A 19,170-nucleotide genomic window follows, 5' to 3' on the forward strand; every position below is an offset into this window, starting at 1 on the left:
GCTGGATACTCTGCCGCTGGAGAATGGAGACTGGGCCCCCAATTCCCGAAAACTCACGCTGCCGCTGGGGAGGGAGGACGCTGCTCTCCTCTCCCTGTATTCCACATTGCCCTCCTGGCATATCACTCTGCTGCTGGGGGCAGGAACAACTACCTCTGCCCCCTGTAACTCAGCCTGCCGCTGGGGAGGGAGGCCACTGCTCTCCTCTCCCTGCACTTCACATTGCCCTCCTGGCATATCACTCTGCTGCTGGGGGACAGGAACAACTACCTCTGCCCCCTGTAACTCAGCCTGCCGCTGGGGAGGGAGGACGCTGCTCTCCTCTCCCTGCACTTCACATTGCCCTCCTGGCATATCACTCTGCTGCTGGGGGGCAGGAACAACTACCTCTGCCCCCTGTAACTCAGCCTGCCGCTGGGGAGGGAGGACGCTGCTCTCCTCTCCCTGCACTTTACACTGCCGCTGGGGAATGGAGACTGGGCTCCCAATTCCCTGCAGGCTCGGTGGAGAGACCTCGGTCCCATCTCCACTGGCCACCTGGGGTTCTTCCCAGTAAAATTGTACAATATCTTCCCAGGTGAAGGGGTCTGGATCTGGGTCTGCGCTTCCCTGTTGAGCCTTCTCACTGGAGTGGAACAGATTTTGGTAGTCCTGTTCCAGCTCCATCTCTCGGGTTACTAGGTGGACCAGGTCTTGCTCAATTTCATGAGTGTCGTCCCAGTCATACCTGCTCTCCCTCCACTCAAAGAGATCACTGAACCGGGCTTGTGTGGGGCTCCCAAATTCAGGCTCTGCAAAAGTCTCCCATAACAAGCCAGGACCATCAAACTCCTCTCCCTCTGGCTTGTCATGCTCGGCTGTCCAGGGCAGGTGCCGTGCAACATACCACCAAAGCGCCTGGTAGGCATCCTCCAGCCACATCTCCTGCCATACCCGGAGCTCCAATTCTTTTACCCATTCCTCCCTGGGCTGCTCTCCCAGGAAGGGCATCCGCAGGGCTAGTCGCTCCTGCAAACGCTGATCTTCCTTGGGAAGTCTCTCACCTCGTTGGTATTCCACAATGTCCAGTGCCTGGTACCAGATGCCTTTCCTTAACGCCTCCCGGTCATCCATGTCACCCTCATCGTACTCCACTGCTGGTTCCATGCTGTTGCTTTTAGGGTCGCTGTACTGGGACATGCGTTGCCCTCAAATTGTAAAAATCCAAAGCAATGGTGTTCTGTAGCTGTCCTTCTGGCTGTAGGAACGATCCCGCCGCTTGCCACCAATTGTTACGGACCGTTTCAGCATAAAAGGGGAAAAATCCGTTTAGGCGATAATCCCCTTTTCCCAAACAAGGCACAGCTACTATAAAAGCACCAAAACTCACGAATTCGGATATAAATGAATGCACCAAACTCCCGAACTGCATACAAGGGAATAAGGTAGCACTCCAGCTGGAACCTCACGAATAGCTGCTAGCAGATGAATAGGGAAAAGCAGACATCAGCTTACACTCCTTAGCAATCAATCTCCAACAGCATACAGTGAATCCCCCCAAGAACGAGACAAGGCTCCGTGTTGAAGGTCAAGCAGTGGTCTGTTTATTCAGGGCTACCTGCCCCTGTATTTATGCAGGTCTCCCACCTGGTGGACACTCCCCTAGGGGACCAGATGGAAGACTGAAACAGCAGACAGACATGTATCATTTTCGTACACACAGCCACAATACTTTCCCACAATGCATCCTGGTTTCCTCCTCCCTGCCCTGGAGATAATTAATGAAGTAATTCAATTATCTCCTAAGACAAAGGCCAGACTCCATTATGCACATGGTGACACAGAAACAGACTATCACTTTAAAATACATACAGACACATTTTATACATAAAACACAGACATGTAACATATCCCCAGATAGCTCAGGTCTGGGCGCACATTATTAGGTGAATGGCACCCAGACCACACAAATACATTTTAATTGCCATGGAGCTAAAGTCTTTAATTATACGAACAGGCTCCATGGCAGGCTATCTGGGTTACTACAGTTCACATAAAACATAAACTACCGAATTTCCCTGCATTCACCAAATCCATTCGAATTAGAACCAGGGGCTGGAGGTTCAGCGGTGCCTGCACGTAAAAGTGTCCGATTTTGGTGCATGAAAGCCGGGCAGAAAAGTGTTGGCTGCCCGGGGAGCTCCAGAACAGCGCCACCTAGCGGCCGCTAAGTGTAACAGCGGCCACACAGTTAACAGGCAATTAACCGCAGCTTCAGGGAGGTAAATGGAGGGCACACTCCAGCTTCTGGGTGGCCAATTAACAACGCCGGCCGGCTTCCCACGGCTCTGGGGAGGTTGGTGAACGGCTGTTTGTTCGGTAGATGAAATCTACCGAACTGCTGTGCAGAAAGGGAGAAATAAATCATTCTGCACAGTAAAATTAACCCTTTAGCTGCCGGTCCATAGTCCAGAGGTAGCAGGCGGGCAACCAGGCTCCTCCAATACAATGTGGCGAGATTGGTTTCGTCACAGAGGGCAGAGGGACTGTGAAAGGGGGCTCAGATGGATAAAGGAGCATAGTGACTGGGATGGGTGAAGGGGGCACAGGTGGTGTTATGGGTGAAGGGGGCACAGGGCCTGGGATGGGTTAAGGGGGCACAGGGGCTGGGATGGGTAAAGGGGGCACAGGGGCTGGGATAGGAAAAGGGGGGCACAGGGCCTGGTATGGGTGAAGGGGTACTGGGGCTGGGATAGGTAAAGGGAGCACAGGTACTGGGCTGGGTGAAGGGGCACAGGTACTGGGCTGGGTGAAGGGGCACAGGTACTGGGCTGGGTGAAGGGGCACAGGTACTGGGCTGGGTGAAGAGGCACATGTAATGGGATGGGTGAAGCGGCACAGGTACTGGAATGCATGAAAGGGGGCACTGGATCTGAGATGGGTGAAGGGGGCACTGAAATGGGTGAAGGGGCACTGGGGCTAGGATGGGTGAAAGGGGCACAGGGGCTGGGTGAAAGGGGCACAGGGGCTGGGATGGGTAAAGGGAGCACAAGGGCTGGTATGGATGAAGGGGGGCACAGGTGCTGGGCTGGGTGGGGGGGCACTGGGGCTGGGATGGGTAAAGGGGCACATGGACTGGGAAGGGTAAAGGGGGCACAGGGGCTGGTATGGGTGAAAGGGGGCACATGGGCTGGGATGGGTGAAGGGGGCACTGAAGCTGAGATGGGTGAAAGGGGGCACACGGTCTGGGATGGGTGAAAGGGGGAACAGGGTGTGGGATGGGTGAAAGGGGGCGCTGGGGTGGGTTAAGGGGGGGTACAGGTGCTGGGATGGGTGAAGGGGGCGCTGGGCTGGGTGAAGAGGCACATGTAATGGGATGGGTGAAGTGGCACAGGTACTGGGGTGCATGAATGGGGGCACTGGAGCTGAGATGGGTGAAGGGGGCACTGAGATGGGTGAAGGGGCACTGGGGCTGGGATGGGTAAAAGAGGCACAGGGGCTGGGTGAAAGGGGGCACTGGGGCTGAGATGGGTGAAGTGGGCGCTGAGATGGGTGAAGGGGCACTGGGGTGGGTGAAAGGGGCACTGGAGCTGAGATGGTTGAAAGGGGACACTGGGGCTGAGATGGGTGAAAGGGGGCACAGGGTCTGGGATGGGTGAAAGGGGGCACAGGGTCTGGCATGGGAGAAGGGGCACTAGGGTGGGTTAAGGAGGTACAGGTGTTGGGATGGGTGAAGGGGGCACAGGGCTGGGATAGGTGAAAGAGGGCACTGGGGCTGAGATGGGTTAAGGGGGCACTGGGGTGGGTGAATGGGGGCACAGAGGCTGGGATGGGTGAATGGGGGGAACAGGGCACTGGGGATGGGTGAAGGGGGGCACTGGGGCTGGGATGGTGAAGGGGGGCACAGGGCTGGGATGGGTGAAGGGGGCACAGAGCTGGGATGGGTGGGGGGCACTGGGGCTGAGTTGGGTGAAAGGTGGCACTGGGGCTGAGATGGGTGAAGGGGGCACTGGGGCTGAGATGGGTGAAGGGGGCACTGGGGTGGGTTAAGGGGGTACAGGTGCTGGGATGGGTGAAGGGTGCACAGGGCTGGGATAGGTGAAAGGGGGCACTGGGGCTGAGATGGGTGAAGGGGGAGCAGGGCTGGGATTGGTGAAGGGGGGCACTGGGGCTGGGATGGGTGAAGGGGGGCACAGGGCCTGGGATAGGTGAAGGGGGGCACTGGGGCTGGGTGAAGGGGGCACTGGGGCTGGGATGGGTGAAGGGGGGCACAGGGCCTGAGATAGGTGAAGGGGGGCACTGGGGCTGGGTGAAGGGGGGCACATGGTTTGGGTGGGTGAAGGGGCTGGGCTGGGTAAGGGGGGATATTAGCTTAAAAAAAAAGTAATATTTACTTACCTGCTGTCTGCCAGGGTTCAGCAGATTCTGCAGGACAGGAAGTGATGTAACTTCCCCTCTTTCGGCCCCGCCTCTTCCACTCACACGGAGCTCCGCAGACATTGAGGAGACCTGGCAGGAGCAGCAGGATCAGCAGGATCACTGCCAGGTCTCAGAAGGTGGGGGTGGAGGGGTGGCTGAGGGGGGAAACAGAAAGAGATAGGTTGCAGGAGCAACCTATCCATAGAATATGTGCAACTCTGTTTGTTTCTGGCTGGGGAGATCTGTGATCTGATCTCCCCAGCCAAAGCATGTTTATGCAGCCAGCCGGGCCCCTGACTGCCTCGGGCCCTCGGTCCATGACCGATCTGCCCGAGTGGTCAGTCCGCCCCTGTATATGTATATTGTAGCTGGAGCTGGCATTAGCACTCATTTGTGCATTTCCTCTCACCAATCATGATCTGAATTATAGCTATATTTTGGTTACCTAAAACACCCAATTCTTTTATTTCCTTTTGCAGAAGTCCATACCCAGTTTCTCAAAATTAAAGGAACACTCCAAGTATCATAACCATGGTGCCAGGATTGGCATTGCACCTTCCAATAGCACAGGGGTGGGGAACCTTCAGCTCTCCAGATGTTTTGGACTACACCTCCCATGATGCTTTGCCAGCATTATGTGTGTAAGAGCTTTATGGGGGATGTAGTCCACAACATCTGGAGAGCCGAAGGTTGCCTATCCCTGCCATAGTAAGTAGTCAAACTGTTTTAGTACAGCTTGGCAACTTGTCTGATTCCCTTGGAGCCTGTGCTCCATTCAGTCTTCTCCTGCAGGAGAATTCAGATGACACTGCAGAGTAAAGCCTGGCTGATGCCGGTTTGTACCTATTGTTTGAGAGTGGTATAATCGGTAAGCCTGACAAGAGCACAGCTGGTCATGCATGGCCCTGCTTAGCTCTGTAAAGCTAACTCAATTCTCCTAAAGGAAATACCAGTACAAGGAACAGCAGCAATGGGTACCCAGCAGGATCCAGGTAAGTTGTCAAACCATAAACAAATAGCACCAGGGCACTCTTATTACCATGATTATGGTGCTTGGGAACCTATACTGATTTACCTTACAGAGGTGGGTTCTACTCCTCTGTAACATCTGCTTCTGATCCGTCCTCCACTGCTCTTACTGATTTGCACTACTTAGAGCCACTTCCCCAAACAGGGCAAACCTCCTCTATGATGACGACACACTGTCTTCAATAACAGCATTGGGACTGTAGGACCTCAGTCACTCCATTCCTGTACTCCCTAGCAGCACAGGCTATAGAAATTTACCATAGCAGCTACAGCGCATGTGCTGTGGTTGCTGTGGGTGGAGAGCAGAATAATTGCCTGTGAGTGTTCTATTTTGCTCTCCATTATCAATTAATCCTTCAGCATTGAGTCTGTGCCAAATAATTAGTTGTCAGGTGGGACTAAAACCTAATTTTATTTCTCTGAAAATTGCTAGTTCATGGAATTGTATGCTACATTAGCCCTTCAACTTTTATCATGAACCCTTTGAAATATATATATATATATATATATATATATATACACACACACATACAATGAGGGGAAAAAATAATTTGATCCCCTGCTGATTTTGAACGTTTGCCCACTGACAAAGAAATGATCAGTCTTTAATTTTAATGGTAGGTGTATTTTAACAGTGAAAGACAGAATAACAAAAAAAAAATCCAGAAAAACACATGTCAAAAAATAGATTTTCATGTCAAAGAGTGAAATAAGTATTTGACCCTGTCAAATTAGTACTTGGTGGCAAAACCCTTGTTGGCAATCACAGAGGTCAGACGTTTCTTGTAGTTGGCCACCAGGTTTGCACACATCTCAGTAGGGATTTTGTCCCACTCCTCTTTGCAGAACCTCTCCAAGTCATTAAGGCTTTCAGGCTGACGTTTGGCAACTTGAACCTTCCGTTCACTCAACAGATTTTCTATGGGATTAAGGTCTGGATACTGGCTAGGCCACTCCAGGACCTTACTGTACTTCTTCTTGAGCCACTCTTTGTTGCCTTGGCTGTGTGTTTTGGGTCATGGTCATGGTCATGGTCATGCTAAAAATACCCATCCACAACGCATTTTCAATGCCCTGGCTGAGGGAAGGAGGTTCTCACCTAAGATTTGACGGTACATGGCCCCGTCCATCATCCCTTTGATGTGGTGCATATGTCCTGTCTCTTGAGCAGGAAAACACCCCCAAAGCATAATGTTTCCACCTCCATGTTTGATGGTGAGGATGGTGTTCTTGGGGTCATAGGCAGCATTCAACAAGTTGAGTTGATGCCAAAGAGCTCTATTTTGGTCTCATCTGACCAAAACACTTTCACACAGTTCTCCTCTGAATCATTCAGATGTTCATTGGCAAATTTCAGATGGGCCTGTACATGTGCTTTCTTGAGCAGGGGAACATTGCGGGCGCTGCAGGATTTCAGTACTTATCAGTGTAGTATGGTACAAATTGTTTCTTAGTGACTCTGGTCCCAGCTGCCTTGAGATTATTAACAAGATCCTCCCGTGTAGTTCTGGGCTGACTCCTCACTGTTGAAGGTATAGGGTCTGATGTATATGTTCAGACATCCCTGGATGAATCGTTGTGAGTGTTATCGTATTTTATCAATTTTTGTCAATAAAATTCTTACAGAGAGCACTATGTCTCTGCCTTCTGTATTGTAGATTACTACACAGATTTCACCCCATGCTGAGGAAAATTGTCACAGTATCCACATGTACAGTATTGATTTATACTGTATCATATTGTTATCAAAATTTGTGGAATACAATCTGATACTCTATAATAACAGCGATCTACTGTAGTCTCCTGTTTTCCACTATAGCAGGAGATTTTGTGTAGTGATTTTACTGTTGTAACATTATTGATTACATCCAGACTTTGCCATCTAATCTATTTATAAAGAATGGTATAGGGCTATTTTCCACTTGGCAGTGGAATTGCCATTTTTGTATTTTCTGTAATTTTGGCTTTTATTTTTGTTTGTTTTTTATATGCTCTAATTTCACAACTTAGTTGATGTGTCACTTTTTTTGTTTCTATATCTCATAAGATTAAGTATTCATGCCTCTAACAGTGTGTTTCTATAGATGAGTCATCTATAAATTTCATACCATGTACTTTGAATTGATTCATGTTATATTACTCATTTACTGTCTTTATTCCAGAATATACTAGATTTCATATCCACTGATTGTGCATGTATATGTGTATATAAATATATATATATATATATATATATATATATATATATATATATATATATATATATATAAACAAAAACAGGTTTTAATAAAAAAGATTCTTTTATTTAGTGATGCAAATTCCATGTGCAAAAAAATTTTTTTTATCTCTCTTAATATATATATATATATATATATATATACTTTTATATTTATATATATATATATATATATATATATATATATATATATATATATATATATATATATATATATATATTCCTGGTGTACGCTTTGGATGTATTTTTCCCTGCACTTTCTTATGTTTCTTATTACAAGTTCAGGGGGGTAACTGTTACTTTTTGACATCGGTTGAACCAAGATTTTATATACTTATTTCATATTTATATCTATATTCTATATTTCTTTCTACTTCTCGATCACCTTAATTTTCCCTCACACCTTTGTGAAGCAGTTGGGAAAACCATATCTGTGATAGACTGGTTCTCTCCCAACCATTTTTCTATATTTCTAATTTTTTTTTTGTAGTTTTTTTTTGTAAAATCTCTTAGTGCCTCAAGAGCACTTACAATATAAAGCTCCCTTCTCATTAAAATTTGCTAGTAATTTCAGGTATTGTTTTCTACTTTAAATGCAGCATACTTGTTGCTAGCAGACATATTTATTCCATCAAATTGTCACTTGGATAAAAAAAATGCTTATATGAATACCAAATGTGGACAGTAGTATGAAACGATAACCATTTATGAAGCAATGTATCTGACGATTCTGAAAACCAGTGTTAATTTTGTTAAATAACATTTTTTGTCAAATTTTAGTAGAATCATTTTTTTTAAATTATGTCAACTAAAACAAGAATACAACTAAAATGTTTTTTTAGACAAAAGACTATGACTAAAACGAAATTTAAATTTGCCGCAAAAATTAACATTGCACAGATGGGTTGTGGAAGGGGAAAAAAGACAGACGAGGACTTGGGAGAGAGATACCTAGAAGGGCTGGGAGGACAGTCAGAGACACAGAGAGGCTGGGGAAGGGGCAAAAAAGACAGATGAGGCTTTGGGAGAGAGATACCTAGAAGGGCTGGGAGGACACACAGAGACACAGAGAGGCTGGGGAAGGGGCAAAAAAGACAGACAAGGCTTTGGGAGAGAGATACCTAGAAGGGTTGGGAGGACACACAGAGACACAGAGAGGCTGGGGAAGGGGCAAAAGAGAGAGAGGCTTTAACTAAACCATCTTTAGTCATGTCGACTAACATCTACTAAAGATTTAGTCAACTAAAACTAGACTAAAACTAAAACAATTCAGTTGACTAAAATACGACTAAAACAAAAATGGCTTTTCAGTCGAAAACCGAAAACCTCAATCTATCAAGTTTTAGGCATAACAGGTCATTGATTTGGACTCTCTCCCTCTGTTATTAGTTGGTCTGTGTACTCCTCACTTGTCTTATATTATTATTTACTTTATATTTAGCTATTACTTTGTTTTAGTTTAGGAATGTAATAAAAGGAGTGCTGCTCTCTGCTGCAATTCTGGATATAAGAAAATATAAGTCAGTGTTTGCAAACAAGACATTGTTAGGGTTTTTTTTCTAGATTAGAAAGTTGGCTTTTTAGTGAATTAATTGGACATGTATTAACTGTGTCATACACACATAATATATTATTATTGTTCTCTCCTCTAAGTTTCAGTGAGTAATTTGATTTAACGTTTTTTTTTTTTTGTGGCTGATGTTTTTTTTTTTCTATAGGAGAGAAGAGCTCAACTGCCTGTAAATTTGTTGCCAGTAATTTTTCCAACCAATGTGTCTACCCCAGTGAGAGTGTTAGCGAATATTTTGTTGTTGATACTATTGTTTTGATGATATTTCCTGTAAATATCTAGGAATGGTGATTGCAACATACTGGTCACAAACTTAGAATAATGATTTTATATATTTTTTAAATACATAGATTCTTTTTTACTTGTTATTACAAATATTTTCTTTTCTTTTTTTTTTTCAGGATAATCGCCACACCATCACAGGATTTAGCAACCCAAGTAAGAACTTATCAATTATATATGCATGTTAGTTCTATGGCCTTTGGCCTCTGTTCTCCGAAGTTGGGTAAATCATAAGAAAGTCTTGCTTAAGTGAGTGAAAATATATCATTAGTTCATGTGTATAAAAAATATTCAAAATGCAAATTTACGTAGTAATCTTTTTTTGTTGTTGCTAGTTTGACTGCTTACATTTTTATCTGCTTATTGCTACCTTTATTTTTAGCTTTTGCTATTTTAATACAAAAAACGACGGAAATATATTTTAAAAGATGTTAAACACCATCGTATTTAATAGATGTTAAATACCATCGTGCTCTGCGTAGTGATTTCATTGACGTATTTTTCCCTTGAAGAACCCAATCTAATTTTGAAATGTGTTCTGTGGTGCAGGATTCTTTTACCTAAATGAATGGTTCTTATTCTAACAATCTTTTAAAGAATAAAGAGTGAGTTTACACTGTTCGGAATGAAACCTGCAACTCTGAGGTTTGAACAGTTGCTGCAATTTTTGCCTTAAACTGTTGAGCTTTTTCAGCAACATATGAATAAATATTTGTAAAAGAGTATGTCATTTTTGTATTTACTTTTCTTTGTGGTTCAGTTTGTATTTACTGCGCAGGATCTTCAATAAACAGCACAGTTTAAGATAATGAGCCAAAATATAAGCTGAGTTTTCACTGCATATTTTACTCCAAACAAACAGAACTGAGCATGTGGTTTAGGTCTTTATTTGCTTTACACCAATTCCACTTTAAATGTAATTGTTTGTGCACCTTATAAGTGTCTTCACTAAACACCAGATTTTAGCCAAATAAACAAAATCTGGATAAAATGCAGAATTCTGTCTGGAATGGCAATTATATTTACAGGGATATTCACTAAACACTGGATTTTGTATGGATGGACAAACTCCAGTGAAAATGGCAAAATGCTGACCACGTTGGCAAATCTGAAGCTGTCAGGGTCTTGAGCAAGTCAGGTAAGAGACTTATGCCAGGGTTAAAGGACCACTATAATGCCAGGAAAACAAACTCGTTTTCCTGGCACTATAGTGCCCTGAGGGTCCCCCCACCCTCATGGATCCCCTCCCGCCGGGCTGAAGGGGGAGGAAGGGGTTAATCCCTTACCTTTCTCCAGCGCCGGGCTCCCTCAGCGCTGGGGACTTTCCTCCTCCTTCGGTCGTCATCGGCTGAATGCGCATACGCGGAAACAGCCGCGTGCGCATTCAGTCAGTCCATAGGAAAGCATTCTCAATGCTTTCCTATGGACGCTGGCGTTTTCTCACTGTGAAAATCACAGTGAGAAGCGCGGAAGCGCCTGTCAAGGAGACAGCCACTAGAGGCTGGATTAACCCATATGTAAACACAGCAGTTTCTCTGAAACTGCTATGTTTACAGCAGGCAGGGTTAACCCAATAGTGGTTCTTTAACGTTTGATAGTTTGAGACTTTAGACATATTTACACACAAATGGCAAGCCAAAGAGGAAGGTAACTAAAGAAGGGAGAACAGAAAAGAGAGTTAGGCAATTGGTAACATGAAAACCTATAAATTGAATTATAGGTAAGAAAAAGGAGAGACTATAGAAAAGAGAGTTTAGGTGATAGTTTACAGACAGGTTATTTACAGGATATTAGAGGATAGTAAGTAATTCTATATATGAAAGTATAGGATAGTGAGACAAGTAAAACAGAACTAAACAATAAGGTATCAGAATAGCAAACAAATCAGTAATTTAGTGAATCAGCCCCCTGCTTGGATGGAGCACTGATAAACTGGCAAATAACTCTTTGCAATATTGGTTATATAGGATAGGGGCATAATGCAGGTTGGTTTGTAGATCAGTTCAGGTTGGAAATAAATTAGCTTGGTAGCAAGAAGGTTGATCACGTAGATCGGCTTGGAATTAAGAGGTTTGGTAGAGTAGATAAGATTAAAGGACCAGTATAGTGCCAGGAAAACTTGTTTTCCTGGCACTATAGGGTCTTTGGGTCCCCCCCACCCTCAGGGTCCCCCTCCCGCTGGGCTCAAGAGGGGTTAAGGGGTTAAACACTTACCTTTCTCCAGGGCCGGGCTCCCTTGGCCCTGGGGAACTCTCCTCCTTCTTCCGACGTCAGCGCTGATTGCGCATGCGCGACAAGAGCCATGTGCGCATTTAATCAGTCCATGGGAAAGCATTTCTCAATGCTTTCCTATGGACGGCAGCGTCTTCTCACTGTGATTTTCACAATGAGAAGCGCGGAAGCGCCTCTAGCAGCTGTCAATGAGACAGCCACTAGAGGCTGGATTAACCCTAATGTAAACTGCTATGTTTACAGCTGCAGGGTTAACACTAGATGAACCTGGTACCCAGACCACTTCATTCAGCTAAAGTGGTCTGGGTGCCTATAGTGGTCCTTTAATATCGAACAGGAAGATAATGACGAAGGAAAGTTCACAGGAACAGAAGTCTTTTCAGAATGACCATCGACTTTAATCTAAAGGTGTAGCCTTTTGTAGGTGAAGTAATTAACCCAGGCAGGTGAGGTAAAAACAAGGGAAGTTCAGATCTAGTGGTTAGGGAGGTCACTAGTGGCAAAACATAGAGACTGCAGGAACAAAATTAAATGAAATGCAGTAAAGTTCTGAAATTATGGTTTGGATCCTGACAGTAGCCATCTCTCGGATGCATTCGGTACCCGGATTAAAAAAAGTGCTTTTCAACAGGACTAATTTTCTCAGGGAGATATACCTTCCCCCTCCCCCCCCCCCCCCCCCCGTACTCCCCCTGAAAAAAGGCTAGGGGTAACATTAACAATGCCATAGCATAACCCATCTTGGGTTTTCTTTTTCATTTATATATTTATTTAATTTGTTTCTCTTTTTTTTCTACTCTTTCTACTTTTTACTCTAATATTGTATTTTTCTTTAATTTGACCATTTTCACAGGCCACACATTTTAAATCTATCTACTCCTTTTAACCACAAAGGGCATGCTCTATACCCACTCCCTCCCCTGTGCCTCATTAGCACCTAGCCCAATATTTCTTGCAAGTAAAATATACTTGCAACTCTCTTGTACCCCAATTGCTACAAACCTGCACACCTGCATAAATGTCAACTGAAATACTTACGCTGTTATACCTGACATATTAAGTCAGTTTGCTTGTCTTAGTCTTGTTAAAAAAAGAAATAAAATACAGATGACTCGGCATTGTATATAATCAATGCAGTGGCGTACACACAATCCATGGGGCCCCGTTGCGAAACTGATCCATGCCCCCCCCCCCCGCCCTCCGTGCCTCTTCCCCCTCCTTTCCACCACTCCCTCCCTCTTCCCCCTCCTCTCCATCCCTCTCCCCCTCCCACCTCCTATCACCCCCTCTCCACCCCTACCACCCCCCAACAGACACACATACATAGAGAGACACAGACACACATACATAGAGAGACACATACATACATACATACAGACATATACACATACAGACACACACACAAGACACACATACATACAAATAGACAGGAACACATACAGACACACACACACAGACACATACAAACCGACACACAGACATACACACACAAGACACACATACAAACAGACACATACATACAGACCAGACACACATACATACAAACAGACAGGCACACATACATACATAGATACATAAAGACACACACACAGGCACATACATGCAGAGAGACAGACACACATACATACAAAGACATATACACAAGACACACATACATACAAAGAGACAGGCACACATACATACATACACACATACACACACAGACAAACATATACATTTTAGGTGCAGGAGGGTGACTTTCCCTGGGGTCCTCTGGTGGCTCAGGTTGATGGGAGTCAGAGTTCCCACTGCAGAGTTCCCTCCTCTGCTTCCTCCCACACGGGCTCTGTGTATGCTGGAAGGAGTGACCGGGGCAGTCACTTCCTCCCCTCATGTGATGTCATCACATGGGGCCAGGTCGCGCTGTTAAAGCACTGACCAAGCCCCCTGAAAATCCATACCCATCGGGTGGCCCTAACAGCGTCGGCCACCCGATGGACCCCTTGAATGATGGCCCCGGCAGTTTGCCGCGCGGACCAGGGCCGCAAAACATGACGGTGGGCACTCGATCGCAGGCGTCCGCAGGGCGTCCGGGCCCCCTGGAGTGACAGGACCGGTCGCAGCTGCAACCCCTGTGACCCTATATGTACGCCACTGAATCCATGTGTCATTGCCATAGCACTGCATGCTTTTTCCTTTCTGTAATGCACTTTACTTTGTCTTTATACATTTTTTATTTTTTAAACAGTGCTTTTGCTTCTGAATCCTATACATAGTATAGGATTCAGAAGATTTACAAAGCACCAGTTTTAATAACATTTGATAAAATAAATTGGGTCCAGGCACTCAGGATTGCTGCAGGAAAGCAGGTTTATTGAAACAAAAAGTGCAACGTGTCGGCCTACACAGAGGCCTTCATCAAGCTGACTGTTTTTATTTAATTGATTAATTTTGCACATAATTTGTTAATTGGTTGACACCCTTTAAATAGAATACTGTGACACTAAGGTGATAGCTTGATAAAGTAAACTTGGCGGCACAATGGTTAATTACAAAGCTGCTGACCAGTGCTTGCTCATCAGCGCTGAAAGATTAACAAAGTAAAAAATTAATATCCTATGGGGCAGATGGTGGCACATCTACTAACATGTTAAAACTAGCGACTGGACAGCCATGAGATGGGTCCTTTTTAGTGACTATTCAGCAATGGCTGCCCAGTTGCTAGTTTTAACATGTGCGGACATAGGGAGATTTTATACCTCCCTTATTGTAATATTGGGGTCTTATTGACCTTCACAGGAATTAAAACTAGCGACTGGACAGCCATGAGATGGGTCCTTTTTAGTGACTATGCAGCAATGGCTGCCCAGTTGCTAGTTTTAACATGTGCGGACATAGGGAGATTTTATACCTCCCTTATTGTAATATTGGGGTCTTATTGACCTTCACAAGAATTTTATATATTTAAGAACTTTTTTAATGTGGCGGCTGATTAGAAAACGCTGGCAAGTCACCACATAAGTAACAATCTCATCGCCAAGGGTTTTTGAACTATTTGCCAACTGGCTGGTAATGGAAATAGTTAAAATGTTTTTTTTAAGTTAATTTGGTCCTAAATTTCAGATGTCCGGTTTTTGGTCTAGTGGAAATCTGGACCCAACGCACACCTGCTTGGTGCCTGAATTGCAAAATATGTACAGTGTTAAACTGCATAAATAATGTCCGGATTTTGCAGTCTGAATGACCCCATACACAGCTGGATCGTTTTGCCTCATTTAGCACAGGGCCATTCGGACTTTAGCGAACAATCCCATTATTAAAGTCGATCTTTCCCGGATACATAAAATCCACACAAGAAAAAAAATCCCATGCAGATAAAAGATGAATCATATCTTTATTTTGGGTCTAAAACGTATTAAAATCCAGTTAACTAATTAAGATTGCGTTTGAACTAGAACAGATCATGGTTATTTGGGATCACAATTAATAGATCAATTATACAATTTATTTATATTATGTTAGCACTTCTTCCAATTGCCAATCCTTCTTTGCCACTAGGAGATCTCATTTCTAGCAGTTTAGTGACAGGAATAAGTGAGCATTCTCTTACCTAGTTCTCCCTGTATCTGCACCCTGGCATCTCACTGGGCTGGAGGACCTTTATCACACAGACATATCACACACACATATTACATAGATCACTCACAATCAAAACAAAGCAAAATGCATCTTTACTTGTGTAGTCACAAATCCTTGCACCAACCGTGAATGGTATTAAGAAACAAAGCTAAGGTTCCACCCAATCACTTATTCCTCAAGTACTTTGTGTTACATGGATCCATATGTATACTTTCCTCATGGATCCATGTGTACAAAATGTGTAGATGTGTACCACAATAGAAATGTCTGATACATAAATTAAGGTATACACTTTTATTTTCATTTTTGAATTGCACAAGTTGGGGATGTTCACTTTTCCCTCTACTATATGATTTAAGATTATTTTCTGCTGAAATAATGCTCATGTATCACAACCACTTATGTCACTAACTAATCTTTAACCGCAAGAATACAGATATGTATTTAGTTATCTTGACCATGTTGCAAAATTTAAGTAAAAGGATGAATCATATCTCTATTTTGGGTCTAAAACTAGCAACACTACTGGTATGGATGTTTTGGTCCCCGGCCCCCATAGATCTTATTGTAAAGGTGTTTTTACTCACCTTCTCCAACGCTGCACCAGTCTCACCGGTCCACAATACTACTCTTTTCATAGATTCTTCAATGATTTTGTCCTAAGCTATATATTATTTTCTTCTACTCTCTCTTCTCATTGTCTCTTCTTTAGTTATTTAAATAAAAACTGTTCTCATTAGCAGCTTGCAGTAACTGCTCCTTTTTAAGTTGAAAACTGAAAATATTTTGCATCAGTTTCTAAAATGACACCTTGGCAGCAAGCATCCATCACACATGTCCTCGGTCTAATGACAGGATTTAGTTACACAAAAATGTAAATTTGATGCTCTCAGTCCCCAAGTGTCTGGTTTTCTTATTTCCATCTCATATCACATGTTAAAAATAGAACTGAACTATCAGTTCTAGGGAAGCCCCTGTCAACATTTGAATGTCATGGCATATCTCTACTCAAAGCTGAAACTGAAACTATTGTACTTAAAATTACACTTTATATAACCACGGTATCTATCAAGAAACTTTCTTTCACGAACACATGCCTGTCAGGATTCTAATACACTTTGACCTTAAAGTCTAATATAATCACATCTTACTGTGTATGTGCAGCTGAACTTAGAACTCCATTTTTGACCATGGATTATAATCGTGATTACAAACGAAAACTGCCAACAGCTAGCTATGGTCTGGGATTGGTCCTGAAATGTTCGTACCTCCACACCATACTGTCTATTGTATTGCTAAGTTTGCAACATTCCAACTATTTCTTGTACGAAGGGCTAGTACTATGTAGCCAGGCAACTACACTGATTAGCCACAACATTAAATTCACCTGCCCAATATCATGTAATCCCTCCTCATGCTGCCAAAACAGCTGTGATGCATCTAAGCATTGACTCCACAAGACCTCCGAACGTGTCCTAAGGTATCTGGTACCAAGACATTAGCAGAAGATAATTTAAGTCCTGCAAAGTTATGAGGTGGTGTACCCATGGATTGAATATGCCATTCCAGCACATCCCACAGATGCTCAATTGGATTGAGATCTGGGGAATTTGGAGGCCAAAGCGATACTTTGAACTCTTTCTCATGTTCCTCAAACCATTCTTGAAGAATGTTTGCAGTGTGCTGGGTGCATTATGCTGCTGAAAGAGGCCATTGCCATCAGGGAATACTATTGATATGAAATGATGTTCATGGCCTGCAACAATCTCCAAGTAGGTGGTTTGCGTCAAAGTAATATCCACATGAATGCAAGGACCCAATAGCAAAACATTGCCTTTGCTGGTTTGCCTTCTTCCTATAGTACATTCTGCTGTCATTTGTTCCCCAGGTAAATGACTTACCTGGTCATCCACCAAAATGAAAATGTGATTAATCAGACCAAACTTCTTCCATTGTTCCATGATCCAATTCTGAACCTCATGTCGTCATTGAAGGCGCTTTCAGTCGTGGATAGGTGTTATCATGGGTACTCTGACCGGTCTATGACTATGCAGCCCGATATGCAGCAAACTGTGATGCATTGTGTGTTCTGACACTTTTCTGTCATGGCCAGCAGTAAGTTTTCAACAATTTGAGCTACAGAAGCTCTTCTGTGTGATCAGATTATACAGGCTTCGTTTCCCACGTGCATCAATGAGAATTGGGCATCTATGATTCTGACATCAGTGCACCAGTTGTCTTTTGTTGCACCACTTTTGGTAGATACTAATCACTGCATACTGGAAACAACCCACAAGACTAACCATTTTGAAAATGCTCTGACCCAGTCATCTACCCATCACTATTGGGCCCTTGTCAAAATTACTCAGATCTTCTCGCTTGGCCGTTTTTCCTGCTCCTAACACATGAAATTTAAGAATTGAGTTTATACTTGCTGCCTAATATATCCCACTGCTTGACAGGTGTCATTGTAACTATGTAATCAATGTTATTCACTTCATCTGTCAGTTTAATGTTGTGGCTGATCAGTGTATAAACCACTTCATTATTCAACCATGTTGGAAAAAATCCTCTCCCCTGTAACAGTATCTTTTAAGTCAAGCATCAAAGTCTAGCACGGGCCAAATAAACATGGTTTAAGTTTATGTGGGCCACAAAAAAAAATCAACTTAAATTTTCATAGAAACATGGGTTTATTTTGAAAAGTACAGTATGTATATATATATATATATATATATATATATATATATATATATATATACACACTGCTCAAAAAAATAAAGGGAACACTTAAACAACACAATGTAACTCCAAATCAATCACACTTCTGTGAAATCAAACTGTCCACTTAGGAAGCAACACTGCGTGACAATCAATTTCACATGCTGTTGTGCAAATGGGATGGACAACCGGTGGAAATTAAAGGCAATTAGCAAGACACCCCCAATAAAGGAGTGGTTCTGCAGGTGGTGACCACAGACCACTTCTCAGTTCCTATGCTCCCTGGCTGATGTTTTGGTCACTTTTGGATGCTGGCGGTACTTTTACTCTAGTGGTAGCATGAGACGGAGTCTACAACCCACACAAGTGGCTCAGGTAGTGCAGCTCATCCAGGATGGCACATCAATGCAAGCTGTGGCAAGAAGGTTTGCTGTGTCTGTCAGCGTAGTGTCCAGAGCATGGCGGCACTACCAGGAGACAGGCCAGTACATCAGGAGACGTGGAGGAGGCCGTAGGAGGGCAACAACCCAGCAGCAGGACCGCTACCTCCGCCTTTGTGCAAGGAGGAACAGGAGGAGCACTGCCAGAGCCCTGAAAAATGACCTCCAGCAGGCCACAAATGTGCATGTGTCTGCTCAAACGGTCAGAAACAGACTCCATGAGGGTGGTATGAGGGCCCGACGTCCACAGGTGGGGGTTGTGCTTACAGCCCAAGACCATGCAGAACGTTTGGCATTTGCCAGAGAACACCAAGATTGGCAAATTCGCCACTGGCGCCCTGTGCTCTTCACAGATGAAAGCAGGTTTACACTGAGCAAATGTGACAGACGTGACAGAGTCCGGAGACGCCGTGGAGAACGTTCTGTTGCCTGCAACATCCTCCAGCATGACCGCTTTGGCAGTGGGTCAGTAATGGTGTGGGGTTGCATTTCTTTGGGGGGCCGCACAGCCCTCCCTGTGCTCGCCAGAGGTAGCCTGACTACCATTATGTACCGAGATGAGATCCTCAGACCCCTTCTGAGACCATATGCTGGTGCAGTTGGCCCTGGGTTCCTCCTAATGCAAGACAATGCTAGACCTCATG

The 19,170-nt window shown here is 44.1% G+C and overlaps 1 protein-coding gene across 2 annotated transcripts in view; it reads left to right on the forward strand.

The window, feature by feature from the left end:
• Positions 1-19,170, forward strand: part of AFF3 (ALF transcription elongation factor 3) — a 487,926-nt gene that overhangs the window by 282,217 nt on the left and 186,539 nt on the right. For both annotated transcript variants that reach the window (XM_063458843.1, XM_063458853.1), the window contains exon 4: positions 9,635-9,671. In XM_063458843.1, coding sequence (XP_063314913.1) covers positions 9,635-9,671 — 37 coding nt within the window. The remainder of the gene's footprint in view (positions 1-9,634; positions 9,672-19,170) is intronic.

Source organism: Pelobates fuscus, chromosome 1 (assembly GCF_036172605.1).
Source record: "Pelobates fuscus isolate aPelFus1 chromosome 1, aPelFus1.pri, whole genome shotgun sequence".
In the NCBI taxonomy this organism is placed as follows: Eukaryota; Metazoa; Chordata; class Amphibia; order Anura; family Pelobatidae; genus Pelobates; species Pelobates fuscus.